Below are 12,964 nucleotides of genomic sequence, written 5' to 3'. Positions count from 1 at the left end.
GGGAACTCCCCCCTGTCACACACAGAGCAGGGCCCATTAGAGGGTTGGGGAGCTGCCCTCTGTCATGCACAGAGCAGGGCCCATCAGGGGGTTGGGGATCTCCCCCCTGTCATGCACAGAGCAGGGCCCATCAGGGGGTTGGGGATCTCCCCCCTGTCATGCACAGAGCAGGGCCCATCAGGGGGTTGGGGATCTCCCCCCTGTCATGCACAGAGCAGGGCCCATCAGGGGGTTGAGGAGCTCCTCTTGTCACTCACAGAGTAGGGCCGATAGGGGAGTTGGGGCACTGCCCCCTGTCACACACAGAGCAGGGCAGATCAGCGGGTTGGGGCGCTGCACCCTGTCACACTCAGGGCAGGGCCGATGGAGAGGTTATGGCTCTACCCTGTCACACACAGAGCAGGGCCCGTGGGAGGGGGGGTGCCACCCTCTATCACCCACAGAGCAGGGCTGATCAGGGGGTTGGGGAGCCTTCCCCTGTCAAGAACAGAGCAGGGCGGATAGGGAGGTTGTGGCCCCTCCCTCTGTCACACACAGAGCCACAGGGCGATCAGGGGGTTTGGGTGCTGCCCCCTGTCATGCTGATCCCAGTTCCGGGAGTCCTCTGGGCTCCGCTGATCCTGGTGCTGGGAGGCATATTACCCTTTTACTATATAGCGTAGAGGCCTGGTGCACGGGTGGAGGCCGGCTGGTTTGCCCTGAAGGGTGTCCTGGATCAGGGTGGGAGTCCCCAATGGGGTGCCTGGCCAGCCTGGGTGAGGGAATGATGGCAGTTTACAGCTGGTCACACACCCTTCAGGGTGGGGATCCCCACTGGGGTGCCTGGCCAGTCTGGGTGAGGGGCTGAGGGCTGTTTTCAGGCTGGCGGGTGACTGAAGCTCCCAACCTGTCCTTTTTTTCTTTTTTTTTTTTTTTTATTCTGGCCCAGCTTTAGCTCTGAGGCTTGGCTCCAGCTCTGAGACCTCAGCTGCTGAAAGCAGGTATCTGGTTTGTTTGGGTTCTATAATCGAAACACTGTTTCAACTCCAGCTCTGAGATCCCTGCCTGCTGAAAGCAGGTTTCTGGGGTTTTGTTAACTTCTATATTTGTAACAATGTTTCAAACTGCAAGCTCAGAGGCCAGCAGCAGCAGGCGGGGAACATTGGCTTCCTCCATCAGTGGAGCAAGCAAGCCTCATTTTCGCTTCAAGCTGCCTGGCTGCTGGCCGCCATCTTGGCTGGCAGTTAATTTGCATATCACCCTGATTAGCCATTGGGAAGGGTAGCGGAGGTACAGCTAATTACCATGTTTCTCTTTTATTAGATAGGATAGTAGAAAATGGTGATAATCCAATTAGTTATGATTTTCTTTGAAAATTAAATTATTTGGTAACTTTTGTAGACTTTTAGGCTAGCATCTAATCCTATATAATAAAAGCCTAATATGCTAAGTGTTCAGTCATCCAGAGACCTGTCAACTGTCAACTGCTGCAGACACACCCTGGAGCCCTCCCGCGGTCTCTTCTCAGCCAGCTGGCCCTGATGGGACTGGGCAAGACACGTCCGGACATGCCCTGGAGCCCTCCCACAGTCCCTCCCAGGCCCAATCATTCACTGGTGGGGTCCCTTAGCCTGGCCAGTGCTGTCTTGAAATTCGGGAACCCTCAGGGGGTGAAAGGAGAGCCAGTTTCAGCTCTATCCCACAGGCCACACCCCTCAGGAGGGTGCCAGATGCAGGACTCATGGGACTGACTGGAGGTGAGCCCGCAGCAGGCACAGTGGGGCCGGGATGAGTGGGAGCAACAGGTAGGAGCTGCAGGCAGCATTAGATTGCGGTTTTTGGCCCAATCCTGCAGACCACCCAGAGGGGCCCCACCCATGAACGAAATCATGCACTGGGCCTCTAGTTAGTATATATTATATAATAAAAGTCATGAGAAATATGATCAAAGACTGAATGCTGGGATACTTGAATGTGTAAAAGGTGGGAGATGAGGAGAAACCAAACAGACTAAGAAGGACAGACTAGGAAGAGCAAGGGGGAAACTGAGTTAGTCTGTTTGAACCCCCTGAAAACTCAAAGTCCTGAAAGATGAATGAAAAAAGTTTTTCTTTGGTTCAAATATTGCTGATAGGTTAGGTAAGGCCAGGTCTAAAACATTAACCCCAGATTTATTAGAGGAGAATAAGTAATAACCTTGAGAAAAACAATTTTTCAGAAGAAGTGGGACTAAAAATTATGTGAGTGGGTTCAAGAGAGCATGGGAGGGAAATTAGAATCAGTGAGTATAGACCTTTTCTTTTTCCAGGACTTTGTAGTTAAATGGCACAATCTTGGATGATCTCATCATCTTCATGTTTAGCTGTCACTTTCAATCCTTTCATAGTGACCATGAAGCATTTTTGTAATACTTAAAAATTTTTTCATTACATACCTGTGGCACTAACTGGTTTAAAACATTTCAGGCTAAGAATTAAAAAAAGAAATTCACAAAATTATACAACTAAAAGATCCCATGAAATGTTGCTAGATATATAATATTATATAACCTGATTATCATGTTTCTCGTGTTTACTAAGACGACAGGAGGATTTCTTGCTAGATGAAAATCATCCAATCCTAGAATATGTTACACTACTCAAATGTACAAAGTACACTGTAGTTAGTAATCTTTAAATTGTGTAACATAAATAAAGGGGGAACATGCAGGTAATAATTTTACTTTACAAACTGAATTTTTGTCAATTGTGTAATATGATGTCCCTGTTGACAAATTGTGTGTGGTGCATACTGAAATGCATTCTTCTTAAAAAAGAAAGATAAAAGTATGCATGCATACCTTCAAAAAGAATATTCACTACATTAGGAACACCTTGGTTTATAATGCAAAGGTCAACAAAGGAATGCCTGCAGGCCAAATCCAGCCCAGAGCCTGTGTTTGTAAATAAAGTTTTATTGGAACACAGCCAATCCCACTCCTTTACCTAGTGTCTATGACAGATTTCAGAGACCTAATGGTTCATAGAGACTGTATTACAGACTATCTGGCCCTTTATAGAAAAGGTCTGTCTACCCCTCGTCTAGCAGATTAGCCTCATGATGTGTTTTAATAGATTTTACTCAATATATCGAAATCCTATATATTAAAAGACTAATATGCAAATTGCCAAACGGCCAAAGGACTAGTCATTATGACATGCACTGACCACCAGGGGGCAGATGCTCAATGCATGAGCCTCCCCCTGGTGGTTAGTGCGCTCCCACAGGGGAGTGCCACTCAGCCAGAAGCATGGCACACGGCTGGTGAGCACAGCGGCGGTGGCAGAAACCTCTCCTGACTCCGCTGCAGGGCTAAGGATGTCCAACTGATGGCTTAGGCCTGCTCCCCATAGCTGCAGGCCAAGCTGACGGATCCCCTAACCCGAGTGCATTATTTTCATGCACCAGGCCTCTACTTTGTAGATAAGACATGGAACAAACTGCCTTGTGAAAATCCCTGGGCTTTCCTACTAATTTGAGTGTCCAATATTTGAGCACGCCGGTATTAGGAACAAAACACAAAAAACTAGTATCTAGCAATTTAGATAGAAACAAAGTAGAGTGACAGTGTTGCATATGACTTCCTTTTATACTTGAGCAGATATTAAAAGTATTCTCACAAAATTTGTTGAAGACATGATATAAACCCAATGCTTTAAATACATTTCCACTGTGAAACAATCATTATACTGTAGACCAGAGCTACATTCATTTTTTTCCATTGGCTGCATACTACATTATTTTGTAGGTATAATAATGCATTTCCTTATAGATAGGTATTTACAATATATGCAACTTTTTGGTATGCAATGTTGTAAGAAATATCCTTAGCATACATACATATGTTTGTAGCATTTATATAAATATCCTTAATGCATATGTGTATATTATATATCTTGAACATCTATGTCATATTATATCTATCTATATATCTATATATATATCTATATATATATATATATATATTACAGTGTCCTACTGTATGTTTTATATACATAATAATATATAATTAATGTCCTTTGAATGTGTAGGTGTGTGTTTATACAAGTCATGTTTTCCTGTAGGATCTAGTTCTGGAAGTGAAGCTATTGGGATAAAGGAATGAAATACTTGAAATTTCAAAACTTGTTCAATTTCCCTTAAAAAAAAGTGCCAATTTCATCTACAGAGAGTGCATGAGAATGCCTTTTCCTCCCACGTGCCAATTCTGGTTTTTATTTTCTTTAATAAAATAATTATCATTATTAGTTCAAGAAATGGTATCTCATTGTTCGTTGATTTGCATCTTTCTGATTACAAGCAAGGTTCTCTCTGTCTAGTAAAAATAAAAAATTTGGTAATCAGGAATATTAGCTCAAGTTGGAATTTGTTTATAGGAAAAGAAAGATTACCTACTGTTAAGTACTGCTGTAGGCTTACCTGTCAGACTCTTCATTCTCCGTAATAGAAACCTGGTGCTTATCAGTTTGTTCACTGTTGCTCTGCTGACTCAATCCACCACTGTCACTGTCATCAGCACCATCATACATGTTTCTGGATGTTTCCCTTTTACTGACTTTCTGCTCCTTTTTTTCTTCAACCTTTGATGAAAGTTGGATATTAAGGATATTGTTATTACTTTATTAACTAAAAATACTTCATTAATTTGATCATTTGAATCTTAGTTTAGTTGCTATGACTTGAATCAATAAAAGTATTTTGTATGTTTAATTTTATCATTAAAATTGTTATAAATTCTGCTTCATTTCTTTTTTAATAAAGAAGCAGAATTTTTCAAGTTTTCTCAAAGAGCTTTCTTAATTTTGTGCTGCTATTCACATATCATCTAAAACGTACCTTAAAACTCAGTTTTCTCACCCCAAATAGCCACAGCAATCTTGAGAAAGAAGCACAAAGTTGGAGGGATCACAATACCAACTATCAAGCTATATTACAAAGCCACTGTTCTCAAAACTGCCACGTGCTGGCACAAGATCAAACATATAGACCAGTGGAATGGAACAGAGGATCCATAAATCAATCCAAGCCATTATGCTCAATGAATATTTGACAAAGGAGGCAAAAGCATACAATGGAGTCAAGGCAGTCTCTTCAATAAATGGTGTTGGGAAAATTGGACAGATACATGCTAGACCTCCACATTATAGCATACACAAAAACAAACTCAAAATGAAAAAAGGAGTTAAACACACAATGGGAAACCTTAAAAATCTTAGAGGAACCCACTGGCAGCAAAATATCAGGCATATGGCATAGCAATATCTTTACTGACACAACTCTTAGAACAATGGAAACTAAGGAGAAAATAAAGAAATGGGACTACATCAAAATAAAAAGCTTATGCACAGCAAAAGAAACCATCAACAAAACTACACGAGAGCCCACTGCATGGGAGAACATATTTACCAAGTTATATACGATAAGGGTTTAATCTCCAAAATTTATAAGGAACTCATACAACTTAACAAAAGGAAAATAAACGAACCAATCAAAAACTGGGCAAAGGACCTAAATAGGTACTTTTCAAAAGTGGACATACAGAGGCCAAGAGACATGAAAACATGCTTAAAGTCACTAATTATCTGGGATATGTAAATCAAAGCAACAACGCAGTACCATCTCACACCTGTCAGAACGGCTACCATCAACAAATCAACAATGACAATTGCTGGTGAAGATGCGGAGAAAAAGAAATCATCTTGCACTGCTGGTGGGAATGTAGATTGGTGCAGCCACTGTGGAAAACAGTATGGAGTTTCCTCAAAGAGTTAAAAATGGAACTCCCATTTGACTCAGTAATCCCACTTCTAGGAATATATCCCAAGAAATAAGAAACACCAATCAGAAAGGATGTATGGCCCTAACCAGTTTGGCTCAGTGGATAGAGCATCAGCCTTTGGAACAAACGGTCCTGGCTTCAATTCCAATTAAGGGCACATACATCAATTACATTCTCCTCCCCGGCCTTGGCCCTGGTCTGGGCTTGTGCAGGAGGCAACCAATCAATGTGTTTCTCTCACATTAATGTTTTTTCTTTCTTTCCCTCTCTCTTCCACTCTCCCTAAAAATCAATGGAAAAATATCCTCAAGTAAAAAAAAAGAAAGGATATATGCACCCCTATGATCATAACAGCACAATTTACAATAGCTAAGATTGGAAAACAGCCTAAGTGCCCAGCAGCAGGTGAGTGGATTAAAAAACTGTGGCATATCTACACAATGGATTCCTATGTAATAAAGAGCTAATATGCTAATTAGACCAACAGCAGAATGACAGTCTGGACAACCTTCTGGACAAAGGTGGGGCTGTGAGGCCTGAGCCCCTTGCATGAATTCTGTGCATCAGACCTCTAGTTCTATTTATATTTCTATAAAGCCTAAGTGACCAAACCACTAGTTGCTATGATGCGCATTGACCACCAGGGGGCAGACACTCAATGCAAGAGCTGCCCCCTGGTGGTCAGTACACTCCCAGAGCCAACCTCTTGTGGTCCCTCCCTCCCCGCCCCCCCATGGGCCGGCCCCCAACGGGGCTGGCCAGCCAACGTCCCATGTCCCTCTTCTCCACCCCAGCCGGCCAATCACCCGTGTCCCTACCCCACCACCAATGGCCACGATCGGCCCCTATCTCTGGCTGACCAACCTCCGCAATACAACCCCCTGCCACACACATACACAGATGGCCCCAATTGCCCTGATTGGGACTGGGCAAGACAGTTCCAGTCAGCCGGCCAGGCCGAGGGACCCCATTCTGCATGAATTCATGCACCAGGCCTCTAGTGATGCTATAAAAAAGAAGAAACTTTTACCATTTGCAATAGCATAGATGGACCTGGAGAGCATTATACTAAGTGAAATAAGCCAGTCAGAGAAAGATAAATATGACATGATCTCACTCCTTTCTGGAATATAATGAACAACATCAGCTTATGAACAAAAATAGATCCATGGACAGAGAAGCATTGAACAGACAATACAACCTCAGAGGGAGGGCAGGGGAGGTGTGGGGGGGAAGGTAAGAGAGCAACCAAAGGATATATATGTATGCATATAAGCATAATCCATGGCTACAGACAGTAGGGGGGTGAGGGTATGTGCTGGGAGGCTTGGGCGCAGCCCAGTAGAAGTCAATGGGGGAAAAAGGAGACATATGTAATACTTTAAACAATTAAGAATTTAAATTAAAAAACCAACTCAGTTTCTCTTCTCAGTTTTTTTTAGAGACAAATATTAAGTTTATTGCAAATAATATATGTGACCTATATGTTTATCTGACAGAGACAAGGAAATAAAAAGACAAAATATGCAAAATTTGCCCCTTTTGTCTTTCTCACTTGGGTCTTACATTACCCACTAGATTTAGAGGATATGACATTGTGCATCAGTAACAAATAGGAAGATATCCTCTTTTTGCAGGATCCTATTCCTTCCCCCATCGCCTTTTAAAACTAATTTTTCTAAGATCTTTGAGGGTATCAAAAAGTGGTGGTATTCAAAATATATATGAACCAAAATTTACCATAACACTGGAGGAGAGGAAAATCAATGAATTGTTAGTTAATGTATAATTCTGGAAAATAAGTAATGCTTTCATAATTTCACAAACAATCACTATAAAATCTTATAGCTAGAGGATATACAAGTAGACATATACTTATGTTAGCCCCATATTTACAGATAACTGAAATGAAACCAAGGTTTAATGATCTGTCCAAAGTTCTTAAAGGTGCATTACCTAGCATTTTATGGCACCAAAAGAAAGGATATAATTCTATAATGCTGAATCAGATAAATAAACATAAAATCTCATCAAATTAATCACATAAATTAGGTATAACTTTTGAAAAGTAATTTAATGCCTAGTGTAATGAGAGGTGGCATCCACTTTTTCTTATAAGGAGCATAATATCTCAATCTCTTTCCAACTCAAAACTCAGTTTTCTTCTTTAGAGACAAATATTGAGTTTACTAGAGGCCTGGTACACAAAAATTTGTGCACTCGAGGGTGGGGGTGTCCCTCAGCCCAGCCTGTGCCCTCTCACAATCTCAGACCCCTTTGGGATGTCCACCTGCTGGCTTAGGCCTGCTCCCCGGGGGAACAGGCCTAAGTGGCAGTCAGACATCCATCTGGCAGTTTGGGAGCCCTCGAGGGATGTCCACTTGAAAGCACGGAGCAGACCTAAGCTGCAGTCAGACAACCTTAGCGCTGCTGAGGAGGCGGGATAGGCTCCCGCCACCACCGCAGTGCTGGCAGCCATCAGTCTGGCTTGTGGCTGAACAGAGCTCTCCCTGTGGGAGCGCACTGACCACCAGAGGGCAGCTCCTGCATTGAGCGTCTTCCCCCTGGTGATCAGTGTGTACAATAGTGACCAGTGATTCCCAGTCATTCTGCTGTTAGGGTCAGTTTGCATATTTCCCTTTTACTATATAGGATAGAGGCCTGGTGCATAGGTGGGGGCCGGCTGATTTGCCCTGAAAGGTGTCCCAGATCAGGGAGGAGGTCCCCTTGGGGTGCCTGGCCAGCCTGGGTGAGGGGATGAGGGCTATTTTCAGGCTAGCCACACCCCCTTCAATGTCGGGGTCCCCACTGGGGTTCCTGGCCAGCCTGGGTGAGGGGCTGAGGACTGTTTTCAGGCTGGCCATGCCCCCGGCAACCCAAGCTCTCAGCCTCTCCTTTTTTCTTTATTTTTTCAGCAGGTATCTGGGATTTATTTATCTTCTATAATTGAAACTTTGTAGCCTTGAGTGGAGCCCAGGCCCAGCCAGGGCAGGCTGGAAGCTTGGCTTCCTCCATTGCCGGGAGCAACCCAAGCCTCCTGCTCACTCCAGCTCTGTGGCTGCCTGCTGCCATCTTTGTGACAGAGTGACAGAATGATGGTTAATTTGCATATTACTCTTTTATTAGATACTAGAGGCCCAGCGCATGAAATTCATGAGCAGGTACAGTCCCAAGGTCTGGCCTGTGATCAGGGCATCTTCCCCAGCTTCCTGCAGCTGGCCCCACCCCCCACCGCAACCCACTGCCAATTCCCCATTCACCATCACGTGATTAGTGCCTGATGGCTGGGGGAAGGGACTGAGAGGATGGCTATTCCCGCCCGCTCGTCAGCCCCTCCCCTGCCGTGGGTGGCCATCAGGCAATTGGAGCCTGCCGGCCAGGGAAAGAGACCAAGAGGTGGTCAGTGTGCCTCATAGTGACTGGTCCAGAGGTCATTCTGGTTGTTCTGCTGTTAGGGTCAATTTGCATTTTACCCTTTTATTATATAGGAGGATTGCAAATAATTTCTGTGACTTATCTATATATATGAAAGCCTAAGTGAACAAATGACTGAATGACTGAACGACCAGTCAACTGGTCACTATGATGTGCACTGACCAACAGGAGGCAGACACTCAATGCAGGAACTTCCTCTTGCTGGTCAGTATCCTCCCACAGCCAACCTCCCATGGCTGGCCAACCTCCTGTGGTCCCCCCCCACTGGCCAGCCAATCTCCCGTGGTCCCTCCCCCTGGATGGCCAACCACCTGCGGCCCCTCCCATGCCAGCCAACCTCTCAGATCCCTCCCCGGCCCTCATCATGCACTGGTGGGGTCCTTCGGCCTGGCCTGTGCCCTCTCAAAGTCCGGGACCCCTCAAGAGATCTCAGAGATCTGGCTTCAGCCTGATCCTGCAGGCCAGGTCAAGAGACCCCATTGGTGCACGAATTCATGTACTGGGTTTCTAGTATGATAATAACATACATGTCAAAATGATAACTGCTCAAAGTGGGAATAGAGGGATCATAACACATCATAATAAAAGCCTTATATGACAAACCTACAGCCAAGATCATATTCAATGGGCAAAAACTAAATACATTTCCCCTAAGAACAGGAACAAGACAGGGACGCCCACTTTCACCACTCTTGTTTGACATAGTACTGGAAGTACTAGCCATAGCGATCAGACAAGAAGAAATAAAAGGCACCCAAATTGGAAAAAAAGAACTAAAATTGTCATTATTCCCAGATGTCATAATATTTTACATAGAAAAAACCCTAAAAACTCCATCAAATAACTGTTATACTTAATAAACGATTTCAGCAATATAGCAAGATACAAAATTAATGCCAAGAAATCTATGGCATTTTTATACACCAAGAGTGAATTTTCAGAAAAAGAGATTAAAAAAAGAATCTCATTTACCATTGCACCAAAAAAATTAAGATACCTAGGAATAAACTTTACTAAGGAGGTAAAAGACCTGTACTCAGAAAACTACAGGATACTGAAAAAAGTGATAGAGGAAGACATAAACAGATGGAAGAACATACCATGTTCTTGGATTGGTAGAATCAACATTAAAATGTCCATACTACTCAAAGAAATCTATAGATTCAATGCACCTCCCCCCTTAAAATACCAACAGCATATTTCACAGAACTAGAACAAACTCTCTGAAATTTCATCTGGAATAAAAAAAGACCTCAAATAGCTGCAGCAATCTTTAGAAAAAAGAACAAAGTAAGAGGATCTCAATACCAGATATCAAGCTGTATTACAAATCCACTGTTCTCAACACTTCCTGGTACTGGCAGAAGAACAGACATATAGACCAATGGAAGAGAATAGAGAACCCAGAAATTGACCCAAACCACTATGCTCAATGAATATTTGACAAAGGAGGCAAGAGCATGCAATGGGATAAAGGCAGTCTATTCAATACATGGTGTTAGAAAAATTGGAAAGATACATGCAAAAAAATGAAACTAGACCAACAACTTACACTACACACAAAAATAATCTCAAAATGGATAAAGGACTTATGTAAACATAAAGTAGGAAATCATAAAAATCTTAAGAGGAATCCACAGGCAGCAAAATATCAGACATATACTGAAGCAATATCTTCACCTATACAGCTGAAGATATCGGGCAATGGAAACTAAAGAAAAAATAAAGAAAAGGGACTACATCAAAATAAAAAGTTTCTGCACAGCAAAAGAAACCATCAACAAAACAACAGGAAAGCCCACTGCATGGGAGAACATATTTGCCAACGTTATGGTTTAATCTCCAACATTTACAGGGAACTCATAGAACTTAACAAAGGGAAGATAAACAATCCAATCAAAAAATGGGAAACAGACCTAAATAGATATTTTTTTGAAAGAGGACATACAGAAAGCCAAGAGACATGGAAACATGCTCAAATCATCGGAGAGATGCAAATCAAAATGACCATCTCACACCTGTCAGAATGGCTATCATCAAGAAATCAACAAATGGCAAATGCTGGAGAGGATGCGGAGAAAAAGGAACCCTCCTTCATTGCTGGTGGGAATGCAGACTGGTGCAGCCACTGTGGAGAATAGTACGGAGTTTTCTCAACAAACAAAATGGAACTGCCATTTGACCCAGTGACCCCATTTTTAGGAATATATCCCAAGAAACTAGAAATACCGCCAGAATGGGTTTGGCTTAGTGGATAGAGCATCGGCCTGTGGACTCAGGGGCCCTGGTTTGCTTCCGGTCAGGGGCATGTACCTTGGTTTCGGGTACATCCCCGGTGGCGGGTGTGCAGGAGGCAGCTGATCGATGTTTCTCTCTCATCGATGTTTCTGGCTCTCTATCCCTCTCCCTTCCTCTCTTTGAAAAATCAATAAAATATATTTTTTAAAAAAAAGAAACTAGAAACACTAATTAGAAAGGATATGTGTACCCCTATGTTCATAGCAGCACAGTTTACAATAGCTAAGTTTTGGAAACAGCCTAAGTACTCATCAGGAGATGAGTGAATTAAAAAACTGGTACATCTACACAATAAAATACTATGCTGCTGTAAAAAGGAAGGAACTCCTACCATTTGTAATCGCATGAATGGAGCTGGAGAACATTATGATAAGCAAAATAAGTCAGACAGAGAAAGATAAATATCACATGATCTCACTCATTTGTGGATTATTATGAACAACATAAATTAATGAACAAAAACAGATCCAGAGACAGAGAGGCATTGATCAGATGCTCAAACCTCAGAGGGAAGGTATGGGAGGGTGGGAATAAAGGGGAGAGATCAATCAAAGGACTTGTATGCATGCATACAAGCATAACCAATGGACACAGACACCAGGGGGGTGAGGGCATGAGCTTTGAGGGGGGGTGGGGAATGGAGGAATAAGGACATATATGTAATACCTTAATCAATAAAGAAAAATAAATAATATTTTTTAAAAATAATAATTGCTATGCTTTTATTTTTGGAAGGTATTCTATGGTTGGTATTCTATGGTTTTATATATTTTAATCTTACCATTACAATTCACATTCAACATTATTTGCATTAGTTTTAGTTGTGTAGCAAATAGTTAGACAATCAGACGCTTTACAAAGTAATCCTCCTGATATTTCAATACTCATCTGACACCATTCATGCTTATTACAACATGATTGACTATATTCTCTTGGCATCCCTGTGACTATTCTGTAACTACCAATTTGTACTTGTTGATCTCTTTACTTTTGACCCAGTCCACCAACCTCCTTCCCACTGGCATCCTTCAGTCAGATCTCTGTTACCTATGAGTCTGTTTTAAATTTATTAGATCATCTATTCTACTTTCTACATTCCACATATACTAGTAAGTGAAATCAGATGGAACTTTGCTGGAGACCAAGATCAACAGTAACAGATATAAATGTGAGGAGTCTGGCAGAAGGCTGACCAGGACTCCTTTTGACATTCACAGGATGAATATCTACATTTTGTTACCTGCTGCTGACTCAATGGCCTAAAGCAAAATTCCCCCAAACCTGACAATCTTACTGTTTAATAAACAATTACCATTGGTATGTCTGTTTGCATTCCTAAAGGCAATTGTGTATTCTAGCTAATAAAAGCAGCCGGGAAAGGAGCAACAGGGAGAACTTGACTGCTATGGTTAAGTTGTCCTCTGGTTATCCCGG

The 12,964-nt window shown here is 42.5% G+C and overlaps 1 protein-coding gene across 1 annotated transcript in view; it reads right to left on the bottom strand.

Moving 5' to 3' along the window:
* Positions 1-12,964, bottom strand: part of LOC139021728 (ankyrin repeat domain-containing protein 26-like) — an 83,585-nt gene that overhangs the window by 44,200 nt on the left and 26,421 nt on the right. The window contains exon 11 of the mRNA XM_070432258.1: positions 4,438-4,598. Coding sequence (XP_070288359.1) covers positions 4,438-4,598 — 161 coding nt within the window. The remainder of the gene's footprint in view (positions 1-4,437; positions 4,599-12,964) is intronic.

Source organism: Myotis yumanensis, unplaced genomic scaffold (assembly GCF_028538775.1).
Source record: "Myotis yumanensis isolate MYYU_CA2020_CCGP unplaced genomic scaffold, mMyoYum1.0.hap1 SCAF_1, whole genome shotgun sequence".
Classification (NCBI taxonomy): Eukaryota; Metazoa; Chordata; class Mammalia; order Chiroptera; family Vespertilionidae; genus Myotis; species Myotis yumanensis.
The sequence above is the reverse complement of the archived record's forward strand: the minus strand, read 5'-3'. Positions and strand labels throughout refer to the sequence as shown.